The sequence below is a fragment of the Stegostoma tigrinum genome, chromosome 3 (assembly GCF_030684315.1).
Source record: "Stegostoma tigrinum isolate sSteTig4 chromosome 3, sSteTig4.hap1, whole genome shotgun sequence".
NCBI classification, from domain to species: Eukaryota; Metazoa; Chordata; class Chondrichthyes; order Orectolobiformes; family Stegostomatidae; genus Stegostoma; species Stegostoma tigrinum.
In genome coordinates this window covers 27,296,644-27,323,629 of record NC_081356.1, presented here as the reverse complement: position 1 = coordinate 27,323,629, position 26,986 = coordinate 27,296,644, and the positions used below count along the sequence as shown (strand labels likewise).

General features: G+C 40.3%; 1 protein-coding gene across 1 annotated transcript; it reads right to left on the bottom strand.

The window, feature by feature from the left end:
- Positions 1 to 177: 177 nt before the first annotated feature.
- Positions 178 to 25,792, bottom strand: prrc1 (proline-rich coiled-coil 1). The gene is made up of 9 exons (XM_048527617.2): positions 25,706 to 25,792; positions 22,474 to 22,587; positions 20,552 to 20,932; positions 19,680 to 19,825; positions 16,509 to 16,611; positions 10,737 to 10,900; positions 4,895 to 4,998; positions 3,678 to 3,780; positions 178 to 1,127 (listed from the first exon to the last, which is right to left on the bottom strand). The coding sequence occupies exons 2-9, from the start codon at positions 22,562 to 22,564 to the stop codon at positions 918 to 920; spliced, it is 1,302 nt and encodes a 433-aa protein (XP_048383574.2). The 5' UTR covers positions 22,565 to 22,587; positions 25,706 to 25,792; the 3' UTR covers positions 178 to 917.
- Positions 25,793 to 26,986: the final 1,194 nt, after the last annotated feature.

Here is a 26,986-nt window from a genome sequence, read left to right as displayed (position 1 = left end):
AAGGAAGGAATAGGTTGTGTGTATGTACATGTGGCCCAATGGTAGCATCCCTATACACAAGTTATCAGAACTCAGCCTGAGAATGTACAAGTTTCAAACTTAACTTAAAAAGCATATTGCATTAAAATTGCAGACTGAAGTTGAAATTAAAGCAACATTTTAAAGAAAACAGCAGCATTAATTGTGATATTTCAGTTTTATTCCCTTTAAAACATGACAAAATAGTGTAAAAAATAATCCAAACAAGCCCAGCAATAGCTTCACTTGGCAGTGAGATGATCTGATTAGACAGATTTTCCAAGATTAGTATTGGACAGTTTGCGCTGTCTTTCATTGTACCTTGTTCCAAATTAACTTGACCATTCATTTGCTAAACATTTGCATTTAAAAAAAAGTAGGTTAACAAGATGCAATTTGTAAATCATGTATCCATCATTTTGTATTGCAAGCCTCTAAGCCTTAATTAGAAGGGTAGAGGTAGGGAACAGTAAGAGAAAAATTTGGCACTTGAATAGCCTGCACATTAACCATTACTTGAAATTTTTTTTTATGGTGATTACCTGAAGAAATTGAAAATATCAGTTATAAATATTAGCAAATCTTAGCGTTTAACATCCTTGGATGCCATATTTCAACACCAAAGTATTACAAAATTATTTCAATATAATGTTACTATATGCAAAATGCTGCATATTTCAAACATCCCCTTACACTGCATCGCCAGTTTCTGGAAAGCTCTAATTAACCAGTTCCTGTTCCAGAATGGAGGCAGCTGCAAGATGTGTTTTGTTTCAGCAACTGAGTTTTGATGAATTTTGTTTGAGTACAAAAATACAAAAAGTCAAACCATTCTTGGGCACAGTGAAGCACCCGTTTAAAAAAAATCCCCACTGAATAGAAGGCCACAGTTTTACTTGTTAAATGGACTTTGATGGCAGTTGCTGTTTGTACATTCCTGCTAATGATTTGGCTGCACTGTAGATCATCTGCCTTCGAGACATGCCTGTAAACATGATGTGCCAATCAGTCCGGTTGACTTGGGGTAAACTCCTTTCCAAAACTTCACCAACAGTCACCATCAGGCCAGACCATCTCAAATTGTAGTCAGGTGGCGTGAGGTTCTGTGCCTGATTAAAAAGAAAACATACACATTCCCGTTTTAAGCAAATGCACCAGGTCCATGACAGACATTATCTTTCACACGATAGGAATGGCAAAGGACATAAAAGGCACATACATATAATCAGAAAAATCCTCACTTATTCAAAACAGAAATTGGAACAACTATAAGATGATGTAATTGTAGCAAACTTCAAAACATAATGGGCTTGCTCATCTGATCCTTTTAGTCCCAAGAACAGGTTTTCTTGTGTGGATAAAAGTAGAAAAGAAACCAGAGAGAAGATTCACCAAATTATTTTCACATTTTTGAGAAATACAATCTTGGGATTTTAAATAAAACTTAGGAACACACGAAGCAAGGTTGGTTATGGGGAGATTTAAGGGGTGTTCAAAACTGAGGAGTTTAAATAGTAAAATGAGGAGGTGCTGTTTCCAGTGACCAGAGGGTTGGTAACCAGAGGCCACAAATTTAAGATAACTATCAAACAATAAGTTGTGAAATAAGGTTTTTTTTTGGGGGGGGGGGTGGGTTATCATCTGGAACATAGTCAAAAAAAACACTAACACATGACTTTGGGAAACAGAAGGGGAGTATGACTAATTGGACAGGTCTTTTGAAGAATTGATGCAAGAATGATGGACTGAATGAAATTGTACCAGTGATAATGGGAACAGCAGATGCTGGAGAATCCAAGATAACAAACTGTGGAGCTGGATGAACACCTCAGGCCAAGCAGCATCCCAGCACCACAAAAGCTGACGTTTCGGGCCTGGGTCCTTCATCAGAGAGAGGGATGGGGAGACGGAACTGGAATAAATAGGGAGAGAGGGGGAGGCGGACCGAAGATGGAGAGAAAACAAGATAGGTAGAGAGGAAAGTACAGGTGAGGAGGTAGGGAGGGGACAGGTCACTCCAGGGAAGATGGACAGGTCAAGGAGGTGGGATGAGGTGGTAGGTAGAAAATGGTGTGGCTTGAGGTGGGAGGAAGGGATGGGTGAGAGGAAGAACAGGTTGGGGAAGCAGAGACAGGCTGGGCTGGTTTTGGGATGCAGTGGAGGGAGTGGACGAGCTGGGCTGGTTTTGTGATGCAGTGGGGGAAGGGAAGATTTTGCGCTTGTGAAGTCCACATTGATACCATTGGGCTGCAGGGTTCCCAAGCGGAATATGAGTTGCTGTTCCTGCAACCTTCGGGTGGCATCATTGTGGCACTGCAGGAGGCCCATGATGGACATGTCGTCTGAGGAGTGGGAGGGGGAGTTGAAATGGTTCGCGACTGGGAGGTGCAGTTGTTTGTTGCGAACCGAGCAGAGGAGTTCTGCAAAGCGGTCCCCAAGCCTCCAATTGGTTCCCCAATGTAGAGGGAGCTACATCGGGTGCAATGGATACAACATACCACATTGGCAGATGTGCAGGTGAACATCTGCTTGATGTGGAAGGTCAGCTTGGTGCCTAGGATGGGGGTGAAGGAGGTGGTGTGGGGGCAAGTGTAGCACTTCCTGCGGTTGCAGGGGAAGGTGCTGGGTGTGGCGGGGTTGGAGGGGAGTGTGGAGCAGACAAGGGAGTCGCGGAGAGAGTGGTCTCTCCGGAAGGCAGACAAGGGTGGGGATGGAAAAATAGCTTGGGTGGTAGGGTCGGACTGTAGATGGCAGAAGTGTCGGAGGATGACTGTTAGACTGAATGAAATTGACCTGTTTTGTATAATTCTACGGTTCTAATCTTTGTGGTTAAATAACAGCAGGTTGTAACACCAAGACCATAAGATATAGGAGCAGAATTAGACCATTTGGCCCATCAAGTCTGCTCCGCTATTTGTTCATGGTTACCATGTTTCTCAAACCCATTCTCCTACCTTGTCCCCACCCCAAAACAATTTATGCACACGTATAGAACTTACTGCACCAAATCAGGTAATTTAGATCAATTGATCTACATTAAATTCCATGAGTTGCTCCCACCATACTACTGTCTTAGCATAGGTTTATAAACCTCTCTCTTGTACATGCCTGCTCATCTGCTTTATCTTAAGTGCATACTACTTACTTCAACCACTCCCCACAGCATGGCAAGCTCTGCATTCTTAAATGCTTTTTAGATAAAGAATTTTCACTGAAATCTCTAACTGGATCACGCATTATATGTAAAATTGTGTGAAGAAAATATTTTGGCTGGCCACGTTTACATCTTTCACAGCATGAAATACCTGAAGAATACCAAAAACAAAAGCAACCTGGTTTTTGTATTAACATTAAACATTTAATAGGCTAACATTAAAAAGGGAAAATAAAAATAAACAAATTTCCTTCCCAAAGTCATCATGGCCGTAAAATGCTGCATGCCCACAGCCAATATACAGGAATTACATTTGCAACAAAGTTAGACATAAAAATCTATGCACTGGTTTGACGCAAAGTTGAATGAACACTTATTATTGAAACTTTTTGGTTGTTCACTTAAAAGGTCAACATGACACATTTTAAACTGAACCACTTAGTCAGATTTATAAAGCAAATGATTTTATGAAAACATCAGGGTTCAGTACTAGCAACACACTGACCTGTTGCACATATTCTAAAGGCACTGGTGTTGCTTGTGTGAAATTTTCCAAACGAATACCATAAACTGGATCTTCAAGAATCAAACAACCAATGTCAAACCACCTGGAATTTAACATTTATAAATGAAGTCAGATACTCACATACGGTAATTCCAGGACACAAATTAATACAAAAAATCATCCTTTAGCAAAACAGACAAATTACAGCACATATCTGATAATAATTGAGGAATTTGTCCAGTGAAAATTTGCACAAATGGGGTGGTTTAAAATCTATGCAGTACACCTTCTAATCTTGCAACACCCAGTTATTTCAACAAAGGCTCTTTCCTTACAACACAAGTGTGTTGCCTCACTTGTACAGGAGCTGCATAAGCACTAGCCAAGATTTACTGCTCCAATCACTGGCGTCAATGGCAAGAGTGTTTAGTTGATCACAATTTTCCCTACTATGACAGCAAGTGTAAGGGGTAGTGTTAAATCATTTAAAATTCATTACTCTGCCATCATGGAATAGTTGTTGGGCAGAATTAGTCGGTGCAAAATGGGAAATTTGTTCTTATTTCCACATGGCAAAACAAAAACTGTCCCTCAAATCAAGCTACTGAAGAACGCTAAATTTCATTTGCTTCTCAATTTGATGTTAAAACATTTGTCATATTTGATAACATTTACAAATTTGCTTTTTAAAACTATTCTGGCTTTGTATTTAGTTACATTATTTGTACCATTTTTCAAAAAACCTCTTCCACTTTGAAGGATTTCTACCTTTCCTTGTTTGCCTTGTCATTTTGCTGAAAAAGAGCCCAAACCTTCTTGAGGCTGATTGTTAGATTGGATGCATGACCAGAAATATGCTTCAGAATACTCTGGCACTCAACATGAGAACCAACATAGGTAATTTCCCTCTACCCTGGGATCATCTGCAAGTATGTCTCTCCCTTTGAGCTGGAGCTGGACATTTCCTTGTGACTTAATTGAAAAGTTAGTCAGGGAATGCTAGATGTGGATACTACCAAAATTGACATCCAGTGACTGTCATCAACCATCCTTCCTCCAGAAATCTCTCCGGACTGACTATCACCCAGGTGCCCATTCATGTACTCAGGCAATCCATAATATGCATCCATCCATAACCATTCCGACTGGACTTTCATACTGCAGTCAGACAAAGGGGACATGTCCTCCCTACTTCATAAAACAGAGATGTTGCTCACCTGTCTGGAAGCAATTCGGCAATGAAGCTCTCAATGGAAACAGTCACCTGTTTCTCATGAATCACTCCTGACCTCCTCAGACTATCTATCCTCTCTTGGGCGCCCTAGAAAACAAGATGAAAATGAAACAACTGGATATTAAACAAACTCCACACCTACATTTCATATTTCAAGAACTGTAGGTTATTTTAGTGCATAGGTAATGATGCACACTGATAGGATCTCAGGAAAAAAGATTAACAGAATTTTGGGAAATGTTTAATTATTTATGTTGATCCACAACTGCACAATAAAAGCCCGATTACAAGTCGCAAGGGTCATGAAATTCAAGTGCTGAGGCAACAAACACATTATGGTCAATTAGCTGCCCATTGTATACAGTCATCAGATTTTTATTTCAATTGACTTCAGGGATCCGTGTTTTATTTTGGTCACCTCCGCCCTCTAATGGCAAGATTGTAAAACAGACTCTGGCATAAGAAAAGGTTAACTTATTTCTACAGAGCATGGAAACAATCTCTTTGGTCTAAATCGTCCACGCCGACCAGATTTCCTAAATTAATCTAGTCCCATTTGCCAGCATTTGGCCCATATCCCTCTAAACCCTTCCTATTTACACACGATCCAGGAAAAAACACAGTAATATTTCCCAAGGCTCTTAACTTTGAACAAACATGAAGTGTAAAGATAAACACAGAGGGAAAGTTTTAAGCCCATCAATCCCTCAAATAAGCTCTAGGTTCCATCATGTGGCTCATTACGTTTTAAGGATTCTGGGCTTGTCCCCTTCATTACTCATTATCAATTCCATGACATGGTCACTCTGTGACCTGTCTGACACCGGCCCCAAATAGGTTCCAATCTGTAAATGATCGATTCCTTATAATTTCTTGTTTCAAACTATTTTCAGTTTGTGCTGAACCTCAGGCCTTCTGCTAGAGAACCACAACATCTCTCTGAACTGCTGACAGTGCTTGAATGCCTCATGTTGAGTCCCATACGGTTACAGAATTCCCTACAGCACAGAAACAGGCCAAATGACCCAAGACATCTGTGGTGGCTTTTAAGGTCTACACAAGCCTCCTCTTACCACTCCTCATTTCACTGTGTTATCACCTATGCAATTTGCTTCCACCTGCACCTCATGGGTTGTTGTTTATTGCTGCACCATTGCTTGATACTCCCATGGGTCAAATCAAATCTTCTGCACATCTACTTTACTGGACATCATTTTCACAGCTTTCAAAAGGCATCTGTTAAATCACCTAGGGGAAAAAAAAGAGAGTCCCAGCCTATTTGGTCTTTCCTGATATTACAACAAGCTTTAAGTGGTAAAGATCCAAGAGAAATTTTGGAAAAACAGGTGAGAAATCACTTGAATAGTGGAAGAAGTGCTAAGCAAGTGTATGCATGGAGACAATTTTTGAATGGGTTTCTGATTGCAGGCAGCTAAAGCAAGAAGCAATAAATCAAAACCTCAAAAGATGGCATGATAGAAGAGGATCAATTTTCATGATGTGGTAAATAAGAGCACTGAAGATGATGCTTTTGCTGTGATGGCACGAAATTTTTAAACATTCTATAAAAGGTTTTGATATGGTTGAGAAGGTCCCTCATGGCAAACTAGTCAAGAAAGTAAGTAAGAGCCTATGGAATACAAGATGAAGTGGCATGCTGAATCCAAATTGGCTGAGTAGGAGGTTTCAACAATAGGAAATCTGCTTCATGTCAGGCTTCTACAGGTCTCAGTGCTGGGACCCTTGTGATGTACATTATGATTTGGATTTTAATGCGGGAGATAGAAGTTTGTTGATGACTTGAAAATTGGTAAGGTGGTGAAGAGCAAGGAGAAAAAGCAGGAGGATACAACAGAGTGGTTGCCACAACCTCCAGGGACATATCCCATTATCCAGTTTCTGGTCTTGGGCCAGTTTTATTTTTGATTTACTGACTCAGAAAAGATGGAGCAAATGGCATTGTTTTATGCTGCAAACATCAATATAAATCTGAATAAAATGAACCAAACACAAGATAACAGACATGATAACAGCATGAGAAGAGATGGCAAAACCAGTCCTGCAGAGGTGGTGATAAGACAAGTAAAGGTAGAATCAAGAGAGCCAAGATCAAATATCAGCACATTCAACTGCTCCAAAGTAGCAAAATGGAACAGGTAAATGACTGAACAACATTTGCAAAGGCAAAGAAAGATTCTTATCAATTGCACTCCCAAGGAGTTTGCACCAGGAGTTGCCAGCATGCCTCTGCAAACGTGTGGGGATGATCAGACTCCATGTGGATTACTCCAGTAATTCAGAAAGGTTCCGCACATCTTCCTTGCTTTTGTATTTTGGCCTGGTTTCTGATTTTTAAACTCAGTGTGGGCTCTAAACTGGAGGTCAGTGAACTGAATACTGCTGACTAACAAAGTGCCCACTGACTTAACAGATCCTGAGACAATTCAATTTGTACAATCCAACAAATGTATCTAATTGTGGATTAATAAGCATCATAAATCCAAGGCTGCAATTGGAACACACAGTCAGATCACTGAGAGAAAACGGTTCCTAAGCTGATGGAATCTAATCTCACATTAGAATGAACAACATTCCAATTCTGAAAATTAAACAAAAGTGACAACAGGAATTTGATTTTAGCATTTCATATTAATACACACTTCTCAATAATGCACACTATTCTTTTTTAATTACATTGCTCTTTGTAATTCATAAATAATCATACTTTACAATACATTTCTGGAGGGTGGATCAATTCAATACCATTTGAAGTAAAAGCCAAAATTAATTGCTTACATTGCTGATAAATGACCTATGATATGGGCATAAAGTCAAGGTTGCTAGCAGTTTTCTGGGTAAAGGTGGTTATAGGGCAATGTCACAATCTAGCTGTGAAAGGACACTGATATTCGAGCATCCAGCATTCGCAGGATTATTACAGAAGTAAGTACTTTGAATAAATCCTTAAAAGTTCCCATTTTTCCTGTTTGATGAACTGAGGTTAACAGAAAATACCGACCGTGTTTCTGTAATTAAGGAAAAACTTATTTAAAAACAACAAAAACAAAAAAAACCAAAAACAGGTCCTACCACAGGCAAAGATGACATGAATTATCAACTTACAGACTCTACTCCTTAAATTCCTACACAGCTGGCAAACAAAGAGAAACAGGCAAAATCATTTAGAGGAACACAGTTCAATAGCAGCAATCTATGGTTTCAACAAGGTACCCCTTTGCTTCTTCAATCCTTCCAATCCCCGATCATCCTCCTCAGTCATTTCAGTTCTATCCGGGGACACACTGCAGTGGGCACAGCAATTGGTCAGTTGCTCATTAGCAGCAGTCGTGTATGGCAAAATAGGGACAGCGAGAATAGTTTGCTATCTACCAATTCTTTGTTACTTCTCTACAAGGACAGAGAATGCTGTTGTCACAGTATTGCTTTTACACAGGCTGTCAGGGAGCCAAAGAGATGCTGACAAATTAAATACTCCTGACTCTCCCAACTGGTGCTGATGATTTAAAAGACAAAATTAACACACCGTGTCTGGACAAAATTATCTTGAAAACAGACCCAGCAATCCTCCCCTACTGTTTGATGGCAGCAACAATGTGAAGACAGCTCTCAACGAGTTCCACTAACTGGTTTAAAACTGCCAACATCTCCTTCCACTGTTTCCTTAGTTTAAGGCAACTTTGTTTTCTCATCCTTTTGCCCACATCCAGAAATAATGAAATGCAAAAAGCAGTCTTTACAGACAGGAAATGGCATTGTTATTTTTGGGACCATGTTGTGTGCAAACTGGCTTCAGCATTTCCTAGATTACAATATTGATTGTACTTTAACATGGTAGTTAATTGGCTGTAACACACAGTGGGACTTATTGCAGCCATGAGAAGCAGTGCAAGTCTCTCTCGATTGTGTTAGTATGTGAAGACTTTGCTATACAGCAAACATTTTATTAACTGGCATCTAGGGGACCAGGACTGTGTTGGTTGATCAGAGGTCCATATGATCAATGTAAAAACACACCAAGTAATGGAAACATAATGCAGGGGGATACACATCACTGTTATAACTGTACTAACATCATAAATCACCTAATAGTGCAAGTTTGCCTTAAGTAAAACTTATCACTCACACCCTCAACGGACTACTCTGACAGAGGCAGATTGCAGTATTTGATGAGTAATTGACTCAAAATTGAATCAACTGCTGATATTTCATCTAGCCATCCAACTGATCAATTATATTTACAGTGCAGTAAACAAATTAGAAAGTTACAATGATTGGACAGAATAATACAGTAAACTCTGTAGTATTTGAGGTACATAATTTTTGCTGTCAAGAGTGCCAGTTCACAACATGCCAGTCAAAACAAAGTTTGCTGTAATTTTAACATACCAGAGAAGTTGAGAATGGGGGCGAGAGGGAGGAAGATGTTGGGAAAAGAATTTGGAAGTGGATAGGAAATTGGTTGAATACAGAGTGGTGGACAAGAAGTGGTAATAAAGACTGCCCCATGAACACGTATTGAGCCTTCAATTTTTAATTTGCTTTTGTAACTTGTATTTAGTCATGAACTGTTGTAAACCAGACACCATCATTGAGACGTAGTGAATTAGGGACAGAAGGGTCTCTCTGCAGTACAGTCCGAGAAGCTGGTAGGTGTAAACTGAGACAATGGGACAAGATTCATTGGACATTTTTGTGAAATAACAAGAGTCAGTAATGGCTCCTTACAATATTCTCACATGTTCAAGCTCCAGTCCAGAAACTGCAACACATTATCTTGGTGACTTTGGAATACAACATGTCCATTGTTTCATGTTATGATGTGTTATACAAATAGGCAAGGCACTGGTATAAGCAGACATGGAAAATTTCACAGGAATTAGGGTACTCAGAAGTTAGGCCACCACTTAACTATTAATTAATACTACTAAAAACAGACTATGATCATCCGCGTTATTGCAATTTTGAGAACTTAGTGAGTAAATTGGTTGTTTCATTTGCCTACAAATCAATAGTTATAACTGCAATGCTGGAAAAAAGCTTCAATAAAAAAAGTGTCTTTTTTGTTTTGCACTCATCAGAACAACAAAAGAAAAAAAAAATCACTGCAAGGAGAACAGCCATTTTTATACTGTATGAGAAGAGTGTGCTGATTGGTTGGCATAAAGATTCGGATTCATAGAGGCATTGCCATGAAGACTGCCATTTAACTGTTAAGCTTTGTTTAAATTTAAACCAAGTAGGTTTACTTTGATCAAGGTTTTGTCTTGAGAAATAAACCAAAGGCTAGCCATTACCTTTTTTTTGTTGAGTTGAAATAGGTACAATGACTAAAACATGTTCTTTCAGTCTTCAAAGAATAAGGCCCTGTGTAGCTTCCAGTACAAGCAAGTGCACCAGACTAAACCTGACCAACAATCCTAAAATAATTGGAAGGTTGACAAAATGTCTTTTTCAGCAGTACCCAAATTCTGTACTATCAAGTGACTAATTACACTTTCAGAAGACGTTAATTCGGTAAAGGGTTAAACTGTACCTTGTATAAAAGAATTTGGGCACTGTATTTTGTTCTATTACACTACATCTGGAATGCAAGCTGAAAGATCAGCAACTCCATCATTACTATATCCAGTACGAATGGGACATAGTACATTGAGACCCCCTAGGGGTCTCAAGATTTCAAAAGGTGGCACACAACGCAAACAGGAGGGAGAAGGGAAAAATAGATCGTCATTAACCACATCAGGTCAACAGTGCGGCTTGGCCTTGCTGCAAACAAATGCAATCAACAGAAAATAAAATCTTACCTTTAATCCTGCTGCATAACCAACAGGTTGTGGGGCGATGTTTGATTGGCCAGACTCCCCAGTAACAGTGGCCAATCCAAACATTTCCTGGAATGCATCCCGAACAGCTGCCACTTTGACTTCCTTGTTAGAAGTCACCAAAACATCCAGATCACCACCCGATTCTGGAGGAGGAAGCAAAAATAAGATAAGTGAAAGAGAAGTCTCTTCCCTCCACTAAGTTTCCAATCATCGCAAATGTTCAATCATGGCACAAAAGAAAACAAAACAAGGTTAAACTCACATGGACTAACCCTAAACATTACCATAGGAACACGACCAGGAACAGGCAATTCAGTCCTTCGAAGACAGTCCATTATTTAACAATCGTGGGTGATCTTATCCTGGTCTCAACTCCACTTTACTGCCTGCTCCCCATTGTCTTTTATCTCACTTTTCATTTGAACACATCTACTTCTTTCTTGAATCTGTTAATGGATTCTGCTTACACTGCAAGGAGTTCCACAAATTTATAACCCTCAGAATTAGTTTCTCCTCAGAACCTATTTCCTCTCGCTGTGATCACTTGTTCAAGACTGCCCTGCACGGGGGAATATCTATTCAGGTTTTTCTGATGAATCTCCTCCAACATTTTATTTACCTCAAATCAGATCCTCCTCATTCTTCTGAGCTCTAGCGAGTAGAAGCCCACATTATTCAACCGCTCCTTGTACGGCAGACCTTTCCTCCCTGCAATCAACCTTCTGAACTGCCTCCTGAGCTACCATGTCCTTCAAGTATTAACATCTCAATGGAGACCAAAACTGGACACAATAATCCAGATGTGGTCTCACCAATGCCTTATATAATTGTAACAACACTACTTTTATAATCCAGCAATAAATGCCAGGATTCCATTTGACTTTCTGACTGCATCCTGCATACCCACTTTGTAATTCATGCACAGACACACAGATCTCTCAGCACTGACACATTATGAATCCGCTTCCTATTTAAATAATAGACAACCTCGCACGTTTCAACATTAAACTCCATTTGCCAGATTCTGGTCCATTCTCCTAGCCTATCAATAGTTGTGTGTAAATTCTATTTCCTCATCACAGCCTGCTTTCCCACCTATTTTCGCATCATCCGTGCATTTTGCTATGTCACATTCTGTCCCCTCTTGCAGATCATTTGTATAGATTGTAAATAGTGGAGGTCTGAGAATTGAGGCCTGCAGTACCCTCTACTTACAGTTCAATCCCATTATCTACCTTGCTGGTTGCGTGTTCAAAGAACTCCAGCAAGTTTGTCAAGCATGATTTGCCCTTTAGGAAACTGTACTGAAATTTGAATTGAGTTTTGTTTTTCCAGTATAATAAAGAGTGAAGCTGGATGAACACTTCAGGCCAAGCAGCATCTCAGGAGCACAAAAGCTGACGTTTCGGGCCTAGACCCTTCATCAGAGAGGGGGATGGAATAAATAGGGAGAGAGGGGGAGGCGGACCGAAGATGGAGAGAAAAGAAGATAGGCGGAGAGTATAGGTGGGGAGGTAGGGAGGGGATAGGTCAGACCAGAGAAGGCAGACAGGTCAAGGAGGTGGGATGAGGTTAGTAGGAAGGAAATGGAGGTGCGGCTTGAGGTGGGAGGAAGGGATGGGTGAGAGGAAGAACAGGTTAGGGAGGCGGAGACAGGCTGGGCTGGTTTTGTGATGCAGTGGGGGAGGGGATGAACTGGGCTGGTTTTGGGATGAAGTGGGGGAAGGGGAGATTTTGAAGCTGGTGAAGTCCACATTGATACCATTGAGCTGCAGGGTTCACAAGCAGAATATGAATTGCTGTTCCTGCAACCTTCAGGTGGCATCATTGAGGCACTGCAGGAGGCCCATGATGGACATGTCGTCTAAAGAATGGGAGGGGGAGTTTTCCAGTGCTCGGTTATCTATTCCTGTATGATTGAGTCTAGCAACTTCCCCACTACAGAGGTCAAACCAACTGATCTATAATTTCCCACTTTTTGAATAAGGGAAACATTAGCATGTTTCCAATCCATTGGTACCATTCCAGAATCCAAGGAATTCTGTAATATTATAACTAAGGCTTCTACTATCTCTGCTGCCACCTCCTTAAGCCCAGTACGCAGCCATCAGGCTCTGGGGGCTCCTATGCCTTTAAGCACGTCAGTTTACTTAATATTTTCTCACTACTTATCATAATTTCACCAAGTTCCTCTATCATAACTGCCGTTTCTGGGAGAAATTATTTTCCACTATGAAAATAGAGACAAAATATTGCTTTGGTGCTTCTGCTGTTTGGAGTTTCTCATGATTACTCACCACCCACCCTTTTCACACTTCAAATTCTGCACAGCAACGTGGACTGTAAACTGTTAATCTTGCCAGAATAGCCTTAATGTTGCAAATTCCAATTGATATTTGCAATTTAATAACAGCAGGACATTGAGCGAGCACGAGAGACAGCGCGGCAAGTGGGTCGTTCTGACAGATTCCAGCAAGAACAAGTGTCTGCCTTCCACATACTAACAAATATTTTAGTTAAAGCACCACAGCCCTTTGTCACTACAAATCCTGAAACATTAACTCAACTTTTCCTCCATAAATGCTGGTTGAACTGGTGTTTGTAGCATTCTGCTTCATGTCTGATTTTCATCTGTAATATAAAACTTTTGACTTTAAGCCTTTTCTTAACATTCTTTGCCAATTCACACCACTACCTTGACTTCACCTTCAAACTGCTAACATCTACAGAACCTCGTGGGAGAGTGCTTCCTACATCAAGCCATCCATAAACAATCCCTACATTTGTACTCCTATTAAAATGATTTAATAAAATACAATACCTCTTATGAATCTCATGTTCATTCATTTCTATGCTAGCCCCATGTGATAACTTACTGAAGCTTTTATATAAGCACATGTCCACTACATCCATTGCACAGATGTCACCTCAAAGTTTTCTTTCTCAAAGATGATATCCCTTTCTAAAGTAGATGTTGGCCATGACAATTCCTCCCCCCCCCCCCCCCCCAATTTAGCTGTCTTGGTTATTCAGATTAGTCACCCCTCCCTTTTGAAAATGGTTTACCACACTAACATTTTCATGGTTTCCTATCCCTAGACAAGAGATTTCTAAATGAATATCAGTCCACTTCTACTTCTGTCGATTTCTGCAAAACGCATGGATGCATGACCAACAGCAACCAGTATTTTGTTCTGGCAAAATACAAGCAGGAGGGGGGTCATTCAGATTCTGGAACTTGCTTCAATTTACTTTTTCTTCACAACTCAGATGCTGCCTGATATGTTGAGTATTTTCAGCACTTTGTTTATATTTAAGCAGTAACTTGTTCTTTGAACGTTTCCTGCTACTTTATTTATTACAAGATCTTACCTTGGGTTTAACCATTGCAGGAATTTATTTATTTATTACCAAACATCCTCAGTCAAGAACCAACATTAATAGCAATCTGACAGTGCAGTTAGCCAAATGGCTAGTTTATATTGCTGACCAGGAACACAGAAACAGAAGCAGGTAATTCAGCCAGTTCAGTCTGCCTACCATTCAATATGATCATGGCAGATCCAACATTTCAATATCTTTTAGCCACCTCATCCCCATTATCCTGTATGCTACTGTATGTATCTATCTTAAAATATACTCAAGAACCTCCATAGCTCTTTGCAACATAGAATTCCAAACAGTCACAACCTTGAGTTGAAATAAAGAAGTTTCTCATCGCAGAAGTAAAGGCATCCTCATTTTAAAAAAAAGGAAATTGTGCCTTCTGTCCCAGACTTTCCAATGGGAGAAACCTCTTGCTTGCATCTACCTTACCTATCCCTTGAAATATTTTCCAAATTTGAACTAGGTCACTCATTTTTCAAAACTTCAGAGAATACAGGACTTGTTGTCCAATTTCTACCCCTTATACAATCCAGCCAGGTCAGGAACAAATCTGGTGAACTTCTGTTTCATTCCCTTCATTGCAACAATATTCTTCCCAAAGGAACAGGACAAAAACTGCACACAATACTCCAGGTGCGGTTTAACCAAACTCTTTATGCAATCGGAGCAAAATTTCACTACTCTTGCATTCAAATCCTCTTGCAGTAAGGACCAACATTCTACTAGCCTTATCAGTGGCTTGCTGCACCTGCATGTTAGCCAAGTGACCAGGACACTAGATCCCCTTGACACATCTAGGCTTTCCAACCTCATAACATTTAAGCATTCTGCACAAAGTAGATAATCTGACTTTCCTGAATTATATTCCATGTCATGTCCATTCGCTAAACTTCTCAAAACCCTCCAAGCTGCAACAGACATTCCTCACAACATACACTCCCAGTTAGCTCTGTAACATTTGCAATTTTGGAAATATTAAAAATGGTACTCCATTTGAAATCATTGTTATATACTGTGATGCCAACTGTGCAGGGTCAATTCCCATATCAGTTGAAATTACCATGAATGTCCTGCCTTTGTAACCTCGCCCCTCGTCTGCGGCATGACCACCTGCAGTTTGTGGCTCCCTTATGAGAGCACAATATGGAGCAATATGCATTTCATGCATCTTACCCAATTACTCTCCGTCCTTAGTATGAGAACAACAGGAAAGAATATTCAAACATTTATGACAAAGTATTAGTTTCAGAAACCGGTTTTAAACAGTTATTTACATAGTTCCTTTACTGTACATCAACAGAGAAAACAAAATTTGGCACAAAGTCATTTAAGCAGCTTTTAGGGGTGGTGATCATAAAACCAGAATTGGCAGACATAGTTAAAGGAGTAATTTTGAAATAGACCAAAGCCACAAATAGTCAGTGGCCAGGTAATCTGTGACGAAATTAAAATCAAACTCTCTTTACATTACAACAGTGGCTACAGCTCAGAAGTATTAAGTTGGCTGAAGCCTTTCAGATGTCCCGAAGTCAGAAAACATCAGAAAAACCAACAATTTTGTTCTTCCTCTGCGATAAGGCAATTAAATTCAATAACTGATCAATTTGAAAGAAAATAGAAAGAGCATTGCAATCACGTACATTGCTGACAAACTGCTTTATCAATGGCTTCACACACATTTGGCAGACATTAATGAGTCAGAGAAAACCAGATTGGTAAAGAACCTAGAGTGCAGATAAAAAAAAAATCAGAAAAATGACCCACCTCAATACAAACTCAAAAGCTCAAGAAGATCACAACCTAAAACCTATACAGGTAGCAAGAATGCAACTGACCACTATAAAGCTTTGCAGCTTTGTACTTTACAACTCAAGAACTATTTTTATTCCTTGCTTTCTGCCTTTTCTCTAGTACAGCACAGGAGTCCAGAGTTTGAGCAAGGGCACAGAATGTTTTTGTTACTATAATAAGTTGTCTGTGCATTTGCTACTGAAAATGGTGTGTTGGGGTTCTAATACTGAAGGTTACAGAATAAGAATGGGATGAAAACAAGTGCATTTAAACATGAAAATAAATTTACTGTGATCTGGGAAACCACTGTTAAAGGATATGGGAAATAAGTGGGCAACAGAAATTCAAATGAACAGAGGTTTACAGAGAGGAGGAGGCTATCTAGGTGACTAGACAGCTCTGGAAGGTGACAAAGGCACAGAAGATTGAAGCTACACAGGGACTAAGTTAGAATGGAAGTGGATTATAATAAGTAAGTGGAATATCAAAAACTGCAAAGTATTTTTTTCAAATTTACTTAATTTTTGAATCATTAAAGCAAAATAAGTTAGTGTTTAAAGGTATTATACTTACTGATATAGGGAACCATGCCTGGATCCAGGGTGGTGATCATGGACTCCACAGAATGCTTTGTTTTATCCAAAACTGATTTCACGACTGGGTTTCCCGCCACACCCTGTGTAATAAGTGAAACTTCAAACTTAACGTCTCAATGTACAATTCTAGCATAAATACAAATCAGCAACAAAGCGTGTTCACAGTAGTCAAAGGTTTACTGTTGAACCTTAAAGCAGCAAACTGACAGGTCACTTAACTGGTTAATGCTGACATTTACAATTCCACACTCTCACCCTATCAGCTTTCGATTCCACTTCTTCCTCCTGCATACACTTAAAGCTTCCCTTAAAAACATCTGTCCTATTCAGTTTAGGTGGCACTTGCATTGTTCCCCAAATGAAGTAACATTTCTTGAATTTCTTTTGGATTTATGGGTGTTGCAGGGAGGTGGGGAGGCAAAGATCAAATGAAACCAGCAAGAGTCCCTTGGTCTTGCCTTTCTACAGAAAGGCAACCACAGCCTCTTCAGACTTACTTTCAATAGGCATAACCTCACAACTATGGTAACTTCTAAGTTGTTTTGTGCCTTCTTCAACAACTCTATGTAATGATAGACCCGAGCTATACAATTGGCTGTGATGTTATACCAATATCAACTTGATGAAAACAAGCAGCCGCTATTTATGTTATCATAAAAACAACCAGTTCTTGGAAGACAGCAGAAACTGATAACATATGCACAAAGACGCATTTTCATCCATCACCGTCCCTGGGCAATGGAAGAAATCTTATTAGGAAAACCTGACAGCACAGAATAAGTACGAGGGTTGGGATTAATTTTTTTAAAAAGAAAATGCCCATTGAAAGAGAAATAACCTTTACAAAATTATAAACTGCCCCACTGAGCAAACCACATTTCCACTGGATATTATTTTAGCTTGCATTCCACTAATCCAAATGTTGTATTCCTCACAGTCCCACCGTTTGAGAATCAGCTCATGCCAATAATGATTCACATACTGACACACAATGGTGAGTATGGCAGTGCAAGACTTTTGATAGCAGTTGTTGATTTCAGTGCAAGAAGCACTTCAGAGGGGAGTTACTTACAGATAACTATTAAGATTGTTCAAATATCATGTTGCGCTTTACAGCACTGAATCCAGAACACAGACAATTTTAGAATAAGTGGATCATTTAAAGATGCTATAGCCAGCAACTAAAGTTGCCATTAATGTAAAAGTTGCTGTTAGTCATATTTTAGTCAAATCACTGACCATTTTAATGGTAGTTAAGCAGTAACTCACAAAACACACAATTCTCATGAATTTGGTATTTTTCCAATGCAACTTAGAAGTTCTTCTTGTTTACACTTTCTCAGTTACCCAGTGAAACAAACTTTCTTGAATTTTAGAACTGGATCTGGGTCAAATGCTACAATTCAATGTGATGCAGACCTCTTTAAGAAAGCAACATGGATCCCAAATGAAACAGTGGAAGTTACATTCTTGCAAGTGTTCTGTTATCATACATATAACTTGAGTTAGTGTGCTGCAAAGAATACGTTTTTGAACCTTGTCAACATGTCATTGCACTCCTGTTGTGGATGGTCATGAGGTCAGAATTGTTGACTACAAATGAAAACAAGTCCATGCTACACTGCATGTCCAGCTCTGAAATGTGCACTAGCTGTCAATTAGAAAACAGAAAACTGATATACTTTCTTGGAGACTCTCGTCTTTGCTTGCAGTCCACATAATATCAGATTTCAAAGTTAGGAATCATGATCATAGAATACATCTGGGAGCACTAAAAGAGAAAAAAACAGTGCTGAGGATTTCAGGCACTAGCATACAATCCTATTTAACACTAGTAACTGCAAGTGGGTCAAAGGACTACACTCCAGGATACGGAGTCTGTTTCAGAATAGCTGGATTTCTCCATTATCTTTCAAAGGCCCTCAAAGCTGACTGTATTAAAGACTTTAGTCAGGACAACAAAAGTGATGCAGAGTATTTTGTTCTTGGCGCTGCGTAACTGCAAGCACAAGAGTAATGTCTCCCCAATCTTTCCTAAAGCTGCACTAATGATGGTGACAGATCCTGGTTGAGATGTAGCACTAAGCCGGTAAGATTCTGGCAAGTTCCTTTCTGCTTATGTAGTTAAAATGAGGCATCGTTGTACTTTTGTGGAATGGTTCCTTGCTCTTGTATGGACTGGAAGAGTTCAGTGAGATTCATAACCAGGCAAACATTTCCAGCCTCGTAGGACTTCAGCTGGATAACATCAGCTCCTAGAATTCTGCCACTAGACTGGAGTTTGACTGCACACGCCACTTCCAACAGAATGGAGGGTCAAGAGAACAGTTAATGGCTGCCTGCTATTTGCATTTGAAGGAGGCCAAACAGTCTTTTTTTGCTTGAAAACTTGGTAACTCTTGCAAATGTCTTGTTGTCATTACACTTGGATAAAGCCAATTGTGGATATGGTTCAAGCGTTCATCTTTCTTGCATTTGGACTTTCTTTGTGAGCATCTGATTGATTAACCAGTAGAGTTTGTGGACAAATTTCAGAGCATTGTCAAATCTTTTGTCAGCATCAGGATTAGTTCAATAAAAAGTGAGGTGATCCAGAAACTACTGGAGCATAAACATTCCTCTATAAGATTTAGTCAATTGCAAATTACTGTTCAAGCATGATCGATACTAAAAACCTGCAGACTGTAAAGAGCAAGCTCAGAGGGATGCAAGGCACTTGGACTGCAGTAAATTATTAACAGTTTGATAAATCATTACTGTTAACAATCTTCATGGCCTTGGGGGGAAAAAATTGTGTTTTTTGACAGTTAAATGTCATTCCCTCACAGGTAAACTGGTGTCAAAATTTAAGTTTCAATTATTTATATCTACTTCTCAACCTTTCTTTCACTTTCCATTCATGATTTGTAGAATCATGACTCTACTTGAGTCACGCGAAATAGAAATTCTTCAATAGCACTAGCAAAAAGTCTTGCTGTTATTATTCCTGTTCACTAATGCCACAGATGCCATACGATCAAATATGTATTAAAAGCAAATCACTCAAAGCCTGTTAAAATTTGGCAGCTAGGTATCTGCAAAGTGAATGGCAAATGCCACTTAGGCACCGACCACGAATTCCAGGTCAGGAATTACATCCAAGGCCTACCTTAAAGAAGCCCCACAGTCCTCCACCAGAAGCACTTTGATCATAATGTGCAGACATCCTGGGATCTTCAGTCTCCTCTGGGAAAGTAATGGAAGAGCCACCTCCAATGGGAGCAGAGGTCTGAGGCATTGTGTTTGGTGCAACGCCTGTCAATAAATTAATAACATTAGGAACCAGGTTTATGATGCTCATGTTGAGCAGGACTTGCTTTGGAATGAAAATGTTAATTATGAAGATATGCTAACACTGAACAATTGGTGTTTTGAAACAAAAGCAATCAGAATTCTTGTTTCTGACCGCTAAACAGCAACCCCAGCTGTAAGTCAGGTAAGTTGACGTCAATTTAATGCTGAAAATACATTTAACAGAACATCCTTAAATTAAACTCCTTTAACATTGGGTAAACCAGTTTACCAACTCCCAAGATGCTGGTGCCAAGTGGGCATCATACCAAGGAACACTACTATTGAAAAAGCTAGCTCTGCTGGGAGCAACCTGTTACATTGGAGTCACAGGGATCAGACAGCGTTACATGATACCAGGTAGCATAAACACAGGAATGAGGCAAAACATAAGGCTGAGTAGGAAGAATAAAGAAAAAATATAATTAATACTTCCTTTTCAGGAGCTAACAATATAAGTTTATGTCTCATTCCTATTAATAGCATAATTACAATGTTAACGGTAACTATTATCACAGTGACTATCAAAAGATTTAGTATTATTGGGAAGGATGAAAGTTTAAACTTTGTTGACCAGTTAAAAAAAGTTTTACATTACATAATACCGACAATGTTAAACACTTGTGTACAATTTCCACATTAAGAAAGTACTCTATGAACAAAAATGGAACATTAAAATTAAACTACCACCTGCAACAGATGAAGAAAATGTTGGCATCAGTGGGGTTTGAGGGGTTCGACCAGCGTGACCTCGGGTGATGTCGTAATTTGCAGTCATGGAGAAACCAGTGATTGGTGGACCTACGGGAGGTGCAGAAAAGACAGGGCCAGCAGGAGAACCCACAGGAGGTGCTGACGGAGAAAAGTTTAATGGACTGCTATAAGCTGCAGTCCCAGAATGAGCGACAGTTGGATGTATGGTGGAAGCGACAGCAGAAGATCCCATTGTCAGGGGTGTGAAGGACCCAGCAGGAGGCATATGGGTTTGAGGTGGTGGTGGTGTAGAAAAGGTTGAGGGAGGTAACGAAGAGATAGAGCTAGCGATAGGATTAGATAAAGGACTGGGTAGAACTGCAGACAGATAAGCCAAAAAAAGAGAGAAACAAAAGAAATATGAAAAGATTTAGAGTAATACAATCAACATAAACATTGTGCTGCATTCACCCATTTCCATTTCCACTCCCACCACCCCCCCACCCCCAAATTAGTTCCAACATTTCGAAAGAGCATGGCTAATTTTTAACCTTAAAAAACTTTCCCACCGATCCCCAATACCCTTCTTTGAGCCCAAACATCTATTGATTTCTGTCTTGAATACACCCAATGATTAAACATTTATAGCCATGCAGGATAGAGAATCTTCAAGACTCTGAATTGAATGACAAACTTCATCTCAATCTGGAATGGCTAGCCCCTCCTCCTGTGACTGCCTTCCAGTTCCAGGCTTTAGCTAGTGAAAATAGCCTTTCCACATCCATCTTATCAAGCCTTTCAAGAACTTTACACTGAGACCACTTTTTGATTCTTCTAAACACCAGGGAATACATGCCATTCAAATCAATCTCTTCCCAGATGTCAACACTCATTTCAGTGATTTCAGATACTAGCTAATAAAAAAAATTTAGCTTCATATCTGATTTAAGATTCAAAATTTTGCAATACTGAACCCACAGTAAAAAGCTCTTCGGTTTAATGTTATAAAGCTTGCTAATAAAAATTGTGAATGATGAAACATTTTCACATCAAGAGATTAAATTTTTGATTGAAAACAGTTGATAAATGTTTCAACTAAGTATCCAGATAAAATCTCAATTTCATCTATAATATCTACAGGCACAGAAATGATTGCAGAATGTTGGTCAATTAGTGTAGCTTTGTCAATATGGCAAACCAATGCTATGTTCCGTTCGCCATTATCAATGCCTGTCCATTTATATTTGCTATTTTCAAATATTGAAAATCAACTGCAGTTTTTTTTCTTTATAGGCACTTGTGAAACAATACTTCACAAATCAAAAAAAGAAAATTTTGAAACTTCCTCATTAGTTTTACCAGTCATGGGTTTTTGAATTAAAAAGAATTTTACAGCACAGAAAAAAAATGCTTCTGTTAATGCTCTGAGCTCCATCCCATCCCATCTTCATCTCACTACCACTATTCACCATATATCCAGCTTTGCCTTAAAATATGTCCAAGTACTTCACCTCAACCACTTCCTGTTGAAGTGAGTCTGGCATTCTCACGATTCTTAAAAGTTTACCCTAAAATCATTAGTCTTCTTAGTGGAACATTATTTACAATTTTTACTTTTCCATATCAATGCCCTTGTTACTGATCTTACAATAAAATTCTTTACCATTTTCCCCTCTTAACAACTTTTATAACTTTTAAAACTGGAGATAATCTCATGCAGTGAAGCACAATCTGCAAAAACTGGAATCAGAATCTTGATTATCAGGAGAAAATAAAATGCACACACTTACGTGAATGTTTATCAAGGTATTCTATGTTATTTAATTAATTAATACTAAAATTTACTCACTGACATGTTCTTGTCTATGAATATACATTCTTTGCTTGAATGTTTGGTTTGAAATTTAAAACAGTACTACCTGTAGGGGCAGGGGGACTGCTTGCAGTCACTGCAGTGCTAGGTGGTGGGGTACTGGGGGGAGTCGTTTCAATCCCACTTTCCTCCATCATTTTTTTCCTTCAATCACAATTTTCTGCAAGCATACAAAAACAAAGAAATACAACAGTTATATTTCTTGACTCCAAATTCAGAACCACTTGGTCAGAAGTATCCACATTTGTATAGATTGGAAAAATGGTTAGCTACATCTATTCATTCAATGTTGATAGCAGAGAGTCAAAAAGTCAATCCAGCGACATCAGCGCAAAAAAAAATCCCAATCTGTAGGCTGAGGCATTAGGGTTGGGAAATTTTCATGCAAAATGAGTAAGCAAAAGATATTTTCACTGGTTAGATGGCAGGGCTACTAACAGGTCACAATTTTGCAATTTTCTCCTTATAGGGTGCGTGGGCAATGAGCAGGGGGCAATGTGAATTGTTCTTTAACAGAGCTTGCAATTTCACATTTGCTCCAACCTTCTGTGCTGTAAAAATTCGATCAGCAGTTAGACCAGCAACTGCTGCTCACTGCAAATTTTCTTCAAGGTGGCAGTAAGCCACCAGCTTGAACTGCTGGAATCTATGGGACATAGGTACACTTACTGCAGTGTTAGCAAGAAAGCCCTATGAGATTCATGAAAATCAGCAAAATAAAAAGAAAAAAAATTAGGCAGAGAGTTATGATCTGGATTTCACTGCTATATAAAAAAGGGTGGTGGAAGCATATTTAATTGCAACTCTAAAAGGGGGAGATTTTTATAATGTATTTATTCCTGAGGTATTAGCATTTTTAAGCAAAGCTAATATACAGTGCCCATCTTTAATGATCCTTGTAAATGGGGTGGATGCTTTTAGCTGCTGCAGTCCACATGAAGATTCATCCAGAGTGCTGTGCTGTTTGTGAACGAGTGCCAGGATTTTCATCCACTGACCTCGGAGGCAGAGCAAAAGATTTTCATGTTTCAATGAAGAGCAACATGGAGGGGACATTGTAGCTGGCGGTGTGTACCTACAATCCTTCGTTCTTCCGTGATACAGGTTTTGAACCACGCTGAATATCTGAAGAGTTACAAGAGAACATTGCTCAGATGGCAAACCTTGCTGCCAGCGGTTGAGGTGGCGATAAAAAAGCACAAGTAGAAATGGCTAAATGACTTAGGTATCAGTGATAATGGGAACTGCAAATGCTGGAGAATCCAAGATAATAAAATGTGAGGCTGGATGAACACAGCAGGCCCAGCAGCATCTCAGGAGCACAAAAGCTGACGTTTCGGGCCTAGACCCTTCATCAGAGAGGGGGATGGGGAGAGGGTTCTGGAATAAATAGGGAGAGAGGGGGAGGCGGACCGAAGATGGAGAAAAAAGATAGGTGGAGAGGAGAGTATAGGTGGGAGGTAGGGAGGGGATAGGTCAGTCTATGGAAGACATTCCATGAATATCAGCATTTGATCCACACTCTTGACCATACACTTCTGTTCCTTCATTTAGGATCATAAAATCCCCACAGTGCAGAAACAGACCATTCAGCCCATGAAGTCGGTACCCACACATCGAAGGGCATCCATCCCAGACACAGTTCCTACCCTAGCCCCGTAATCGGCATTTACCACAGCTAATCCACCTGATCTACACATCCCTAATCACCTGAACAATTTAGCATGGCTAATCCACCAACTAGCACATCTTTGAACTGGGGGAGAAAATCGGAGCACCCAGAGAAAACCCACACAGACACAGAGGGAATGTGCCCTTCACACTGGCAGTCGTTCAAGGTTAGAATCTATCCTGGGTCCCTGGTGCTGTTACAAAGCAGTGCTAACTATTGAGCCATCGTGCCACCTTCAGTAAAACTTCTTACTGAGCACAATCAGCAACTCACAGTAACTGAGTAACATGCTGCCAACAAAAACTGCAGGGAATCATCTGAGTCTCTAACAGCCCATCTTTAAAATCAATACTTTGTGACTATGTGAGTTGATGCTGACCGATACAATAAGGTAAAGGTGATCATGTAACTTGGACAGAAAGTGAGTGGGTGGCAGGACAAATGACAGATAAAATCGATATAGTCTTGCATTTATACAGCAAATGTCACACACTCAGGATATCCCAAAGCACTTTATAAATGAAATACTATTTGATATGTACAATATTCAGTGCTGTAAGGTAGGAAATAGCAACCAATCTGTGCACGTGAATCTTCAAGAACAGCAATTTCATTATTCCTAAGAAACTGCTTCAGAAATTTCAATTGAGGAATGAACACTGGCTATAATGCCAGAAATAACACCTCTTTGAAAGTGCACTAAAGTTTTTAACATTCACCTAAAGAGATGCAGGGGCCTTGTGTTTAACATCTCATTCCCTGTAAGCTCCAGAATTCCCTCCATAAGCACCCCTGCGGCTCCACCCTTCTGTAACGGATTGCTTAATACCGAAATTAAGCTTCTGGGTGCCAGTCCTATTATTCCGTGATAGAGTTGACCATCAAAATTTGCCTGATTACTCATGTGCTAGAACGGGGGAGAGCTTTACATCAGACCGTGCGTATGTATGTTTGGGGAGGAGGTTAGCGATTGTACCTTGAAACCCGGACGTGAAGTCTTAAACGTAGTGGTGGGATGGAGAGGGTGGGTTAAATGGAAAGCTAATATTCTGCAGGTACCACACGAGACTGATTAAACAGCAATTTCTTTCATCCTTATCGTCTGTCACTGGCATAAGTGACAAGTTCAACTTTGTATGGCTACATGAGGAGCATACCCCCTCCCAAGGCCATCGGATCCTGAAGTGGGACTGGACACCGTCGTTTGTGGCTCAGAGGCAGGGACCCGCTTCTCAGCCCCGACTGAACTTGGCACGGTTTGGCAATTTGGCGTTTATTTTTTTTTTGTTTTCAGCAAACGTCGGTAACATTCAAAGTCTGAAAAAAAGAGGGCGTCCTCGGACTGACATGCGAACGCCAGGCAGAAATCACCGCGGCCAGCTTCCCAAATTCGGGCCCGTCTGGAGCTCCACTGGGTCCCGAGGCCAGGAGCAACAGGCACGGGGAAGATCCAGGCTAGGTCAGCATCCCCGGTGCGGGGAAACACGTGGGGGGGGGGGGGGGGGGTCGGAATCGTCCCTGTATCAGCCTTAACGGCCAAGGGTCTCTCTCGTTCCTTGACACCTGATTTCCCCCCGCCGTGTGTCGGTGTGTGTCTGTCTCTCACCTCCCCAGGGTGTCGGTCCCTCGCCGTCTCCACCACCGCTGCAGCCGCCAAGATGGCTCCGTCGTCCCGGTAACGTCAGCGGCCACGTCAGCAGTGCGTACGTCAGCAGCTGCCACGTACCATCGAAGCCTCTTAAACGGGCAACTCCTACAGGGTGGCCCTCACAATGACACTGGTGCACTTTTGACTTCTCCCTCCGCACAGACTCACTGGCACTAATTGATCCACACCCTCGCTGACACTCATTGTCCCTCTCACACACTTGTTGACACCCATTGACACCCCCCACCCATCACACTGGCTGACGTCCATGGACATGCCAACCAACATACCCTCACTGATACCACCGGACTCCACCCCTACTCCACCACCAGCACCACTCTCACATCCATAGGCATGAATAGTTCATACCTATACAATTTTCCACATTGTTTAATCCATGCTAGCATTACAATTGGCCAGGTACAGTTTGCCTAGGAGTATAGTGTGATACTGGCAAACTCTGAATGAGACTAAGATCATCCACTTGACATGGCGAGTTGAATATGTTGTAAATGCTTCAGCCTTATTAGTGTCATGTACTCTACATTCATTCTGGATGGGGATATTCATGGAGACAGTTGTTTTCATTGCTTGCTTAATTGTCCATGACTTTTCTGCAGGATGCGACAGAACTGCAAAGTTTTGATCTGATTCATTGGATCTAAGATTTTGTAGCTCTTTAAATTGCATGTTGTTTGTGTTGTAGGTATATAGTCCTGCAGTGTGGTTTCACTAAATTGGAGCATCATTTTTGAGTTTGCGCTTCACCTGACACACTCTCCTAACTCTTTATTGAACAGGAGTCATTCCCCTGGTTTAATGGTAGTAGTAAATGTAATGAGAGGTATGATGTTACAGATGGTAGTTGAATACCGTCCTTCTGATGGCTCACAGCATCTCATGTATGTCCGATTTGAGCTTCTAGATCTGTGCTGAATCTGTTCTATATAGCCTGGTAATAACGCCACATAACACAGTGGACAGCATCTTCAATGTGAAGATAGATCTTCATTTTCACAAGGACTGTACATTGACACTTCTACCAAAGCTGTTGTGTACAGATGCACCTGTAGATTGGTGAAGATGAGGTCAATTCACCATTTTCCTTGATTTTTGAAACACTCGCTGTCCCATCCTGACATATTATTTTCAAGACTTTATCAACTTATCATTATTGGAGTTTCTGAGCCACTCTTGGTGAGGGACATTGAAGTCCCCTTTACAATGAATATTCTGTGC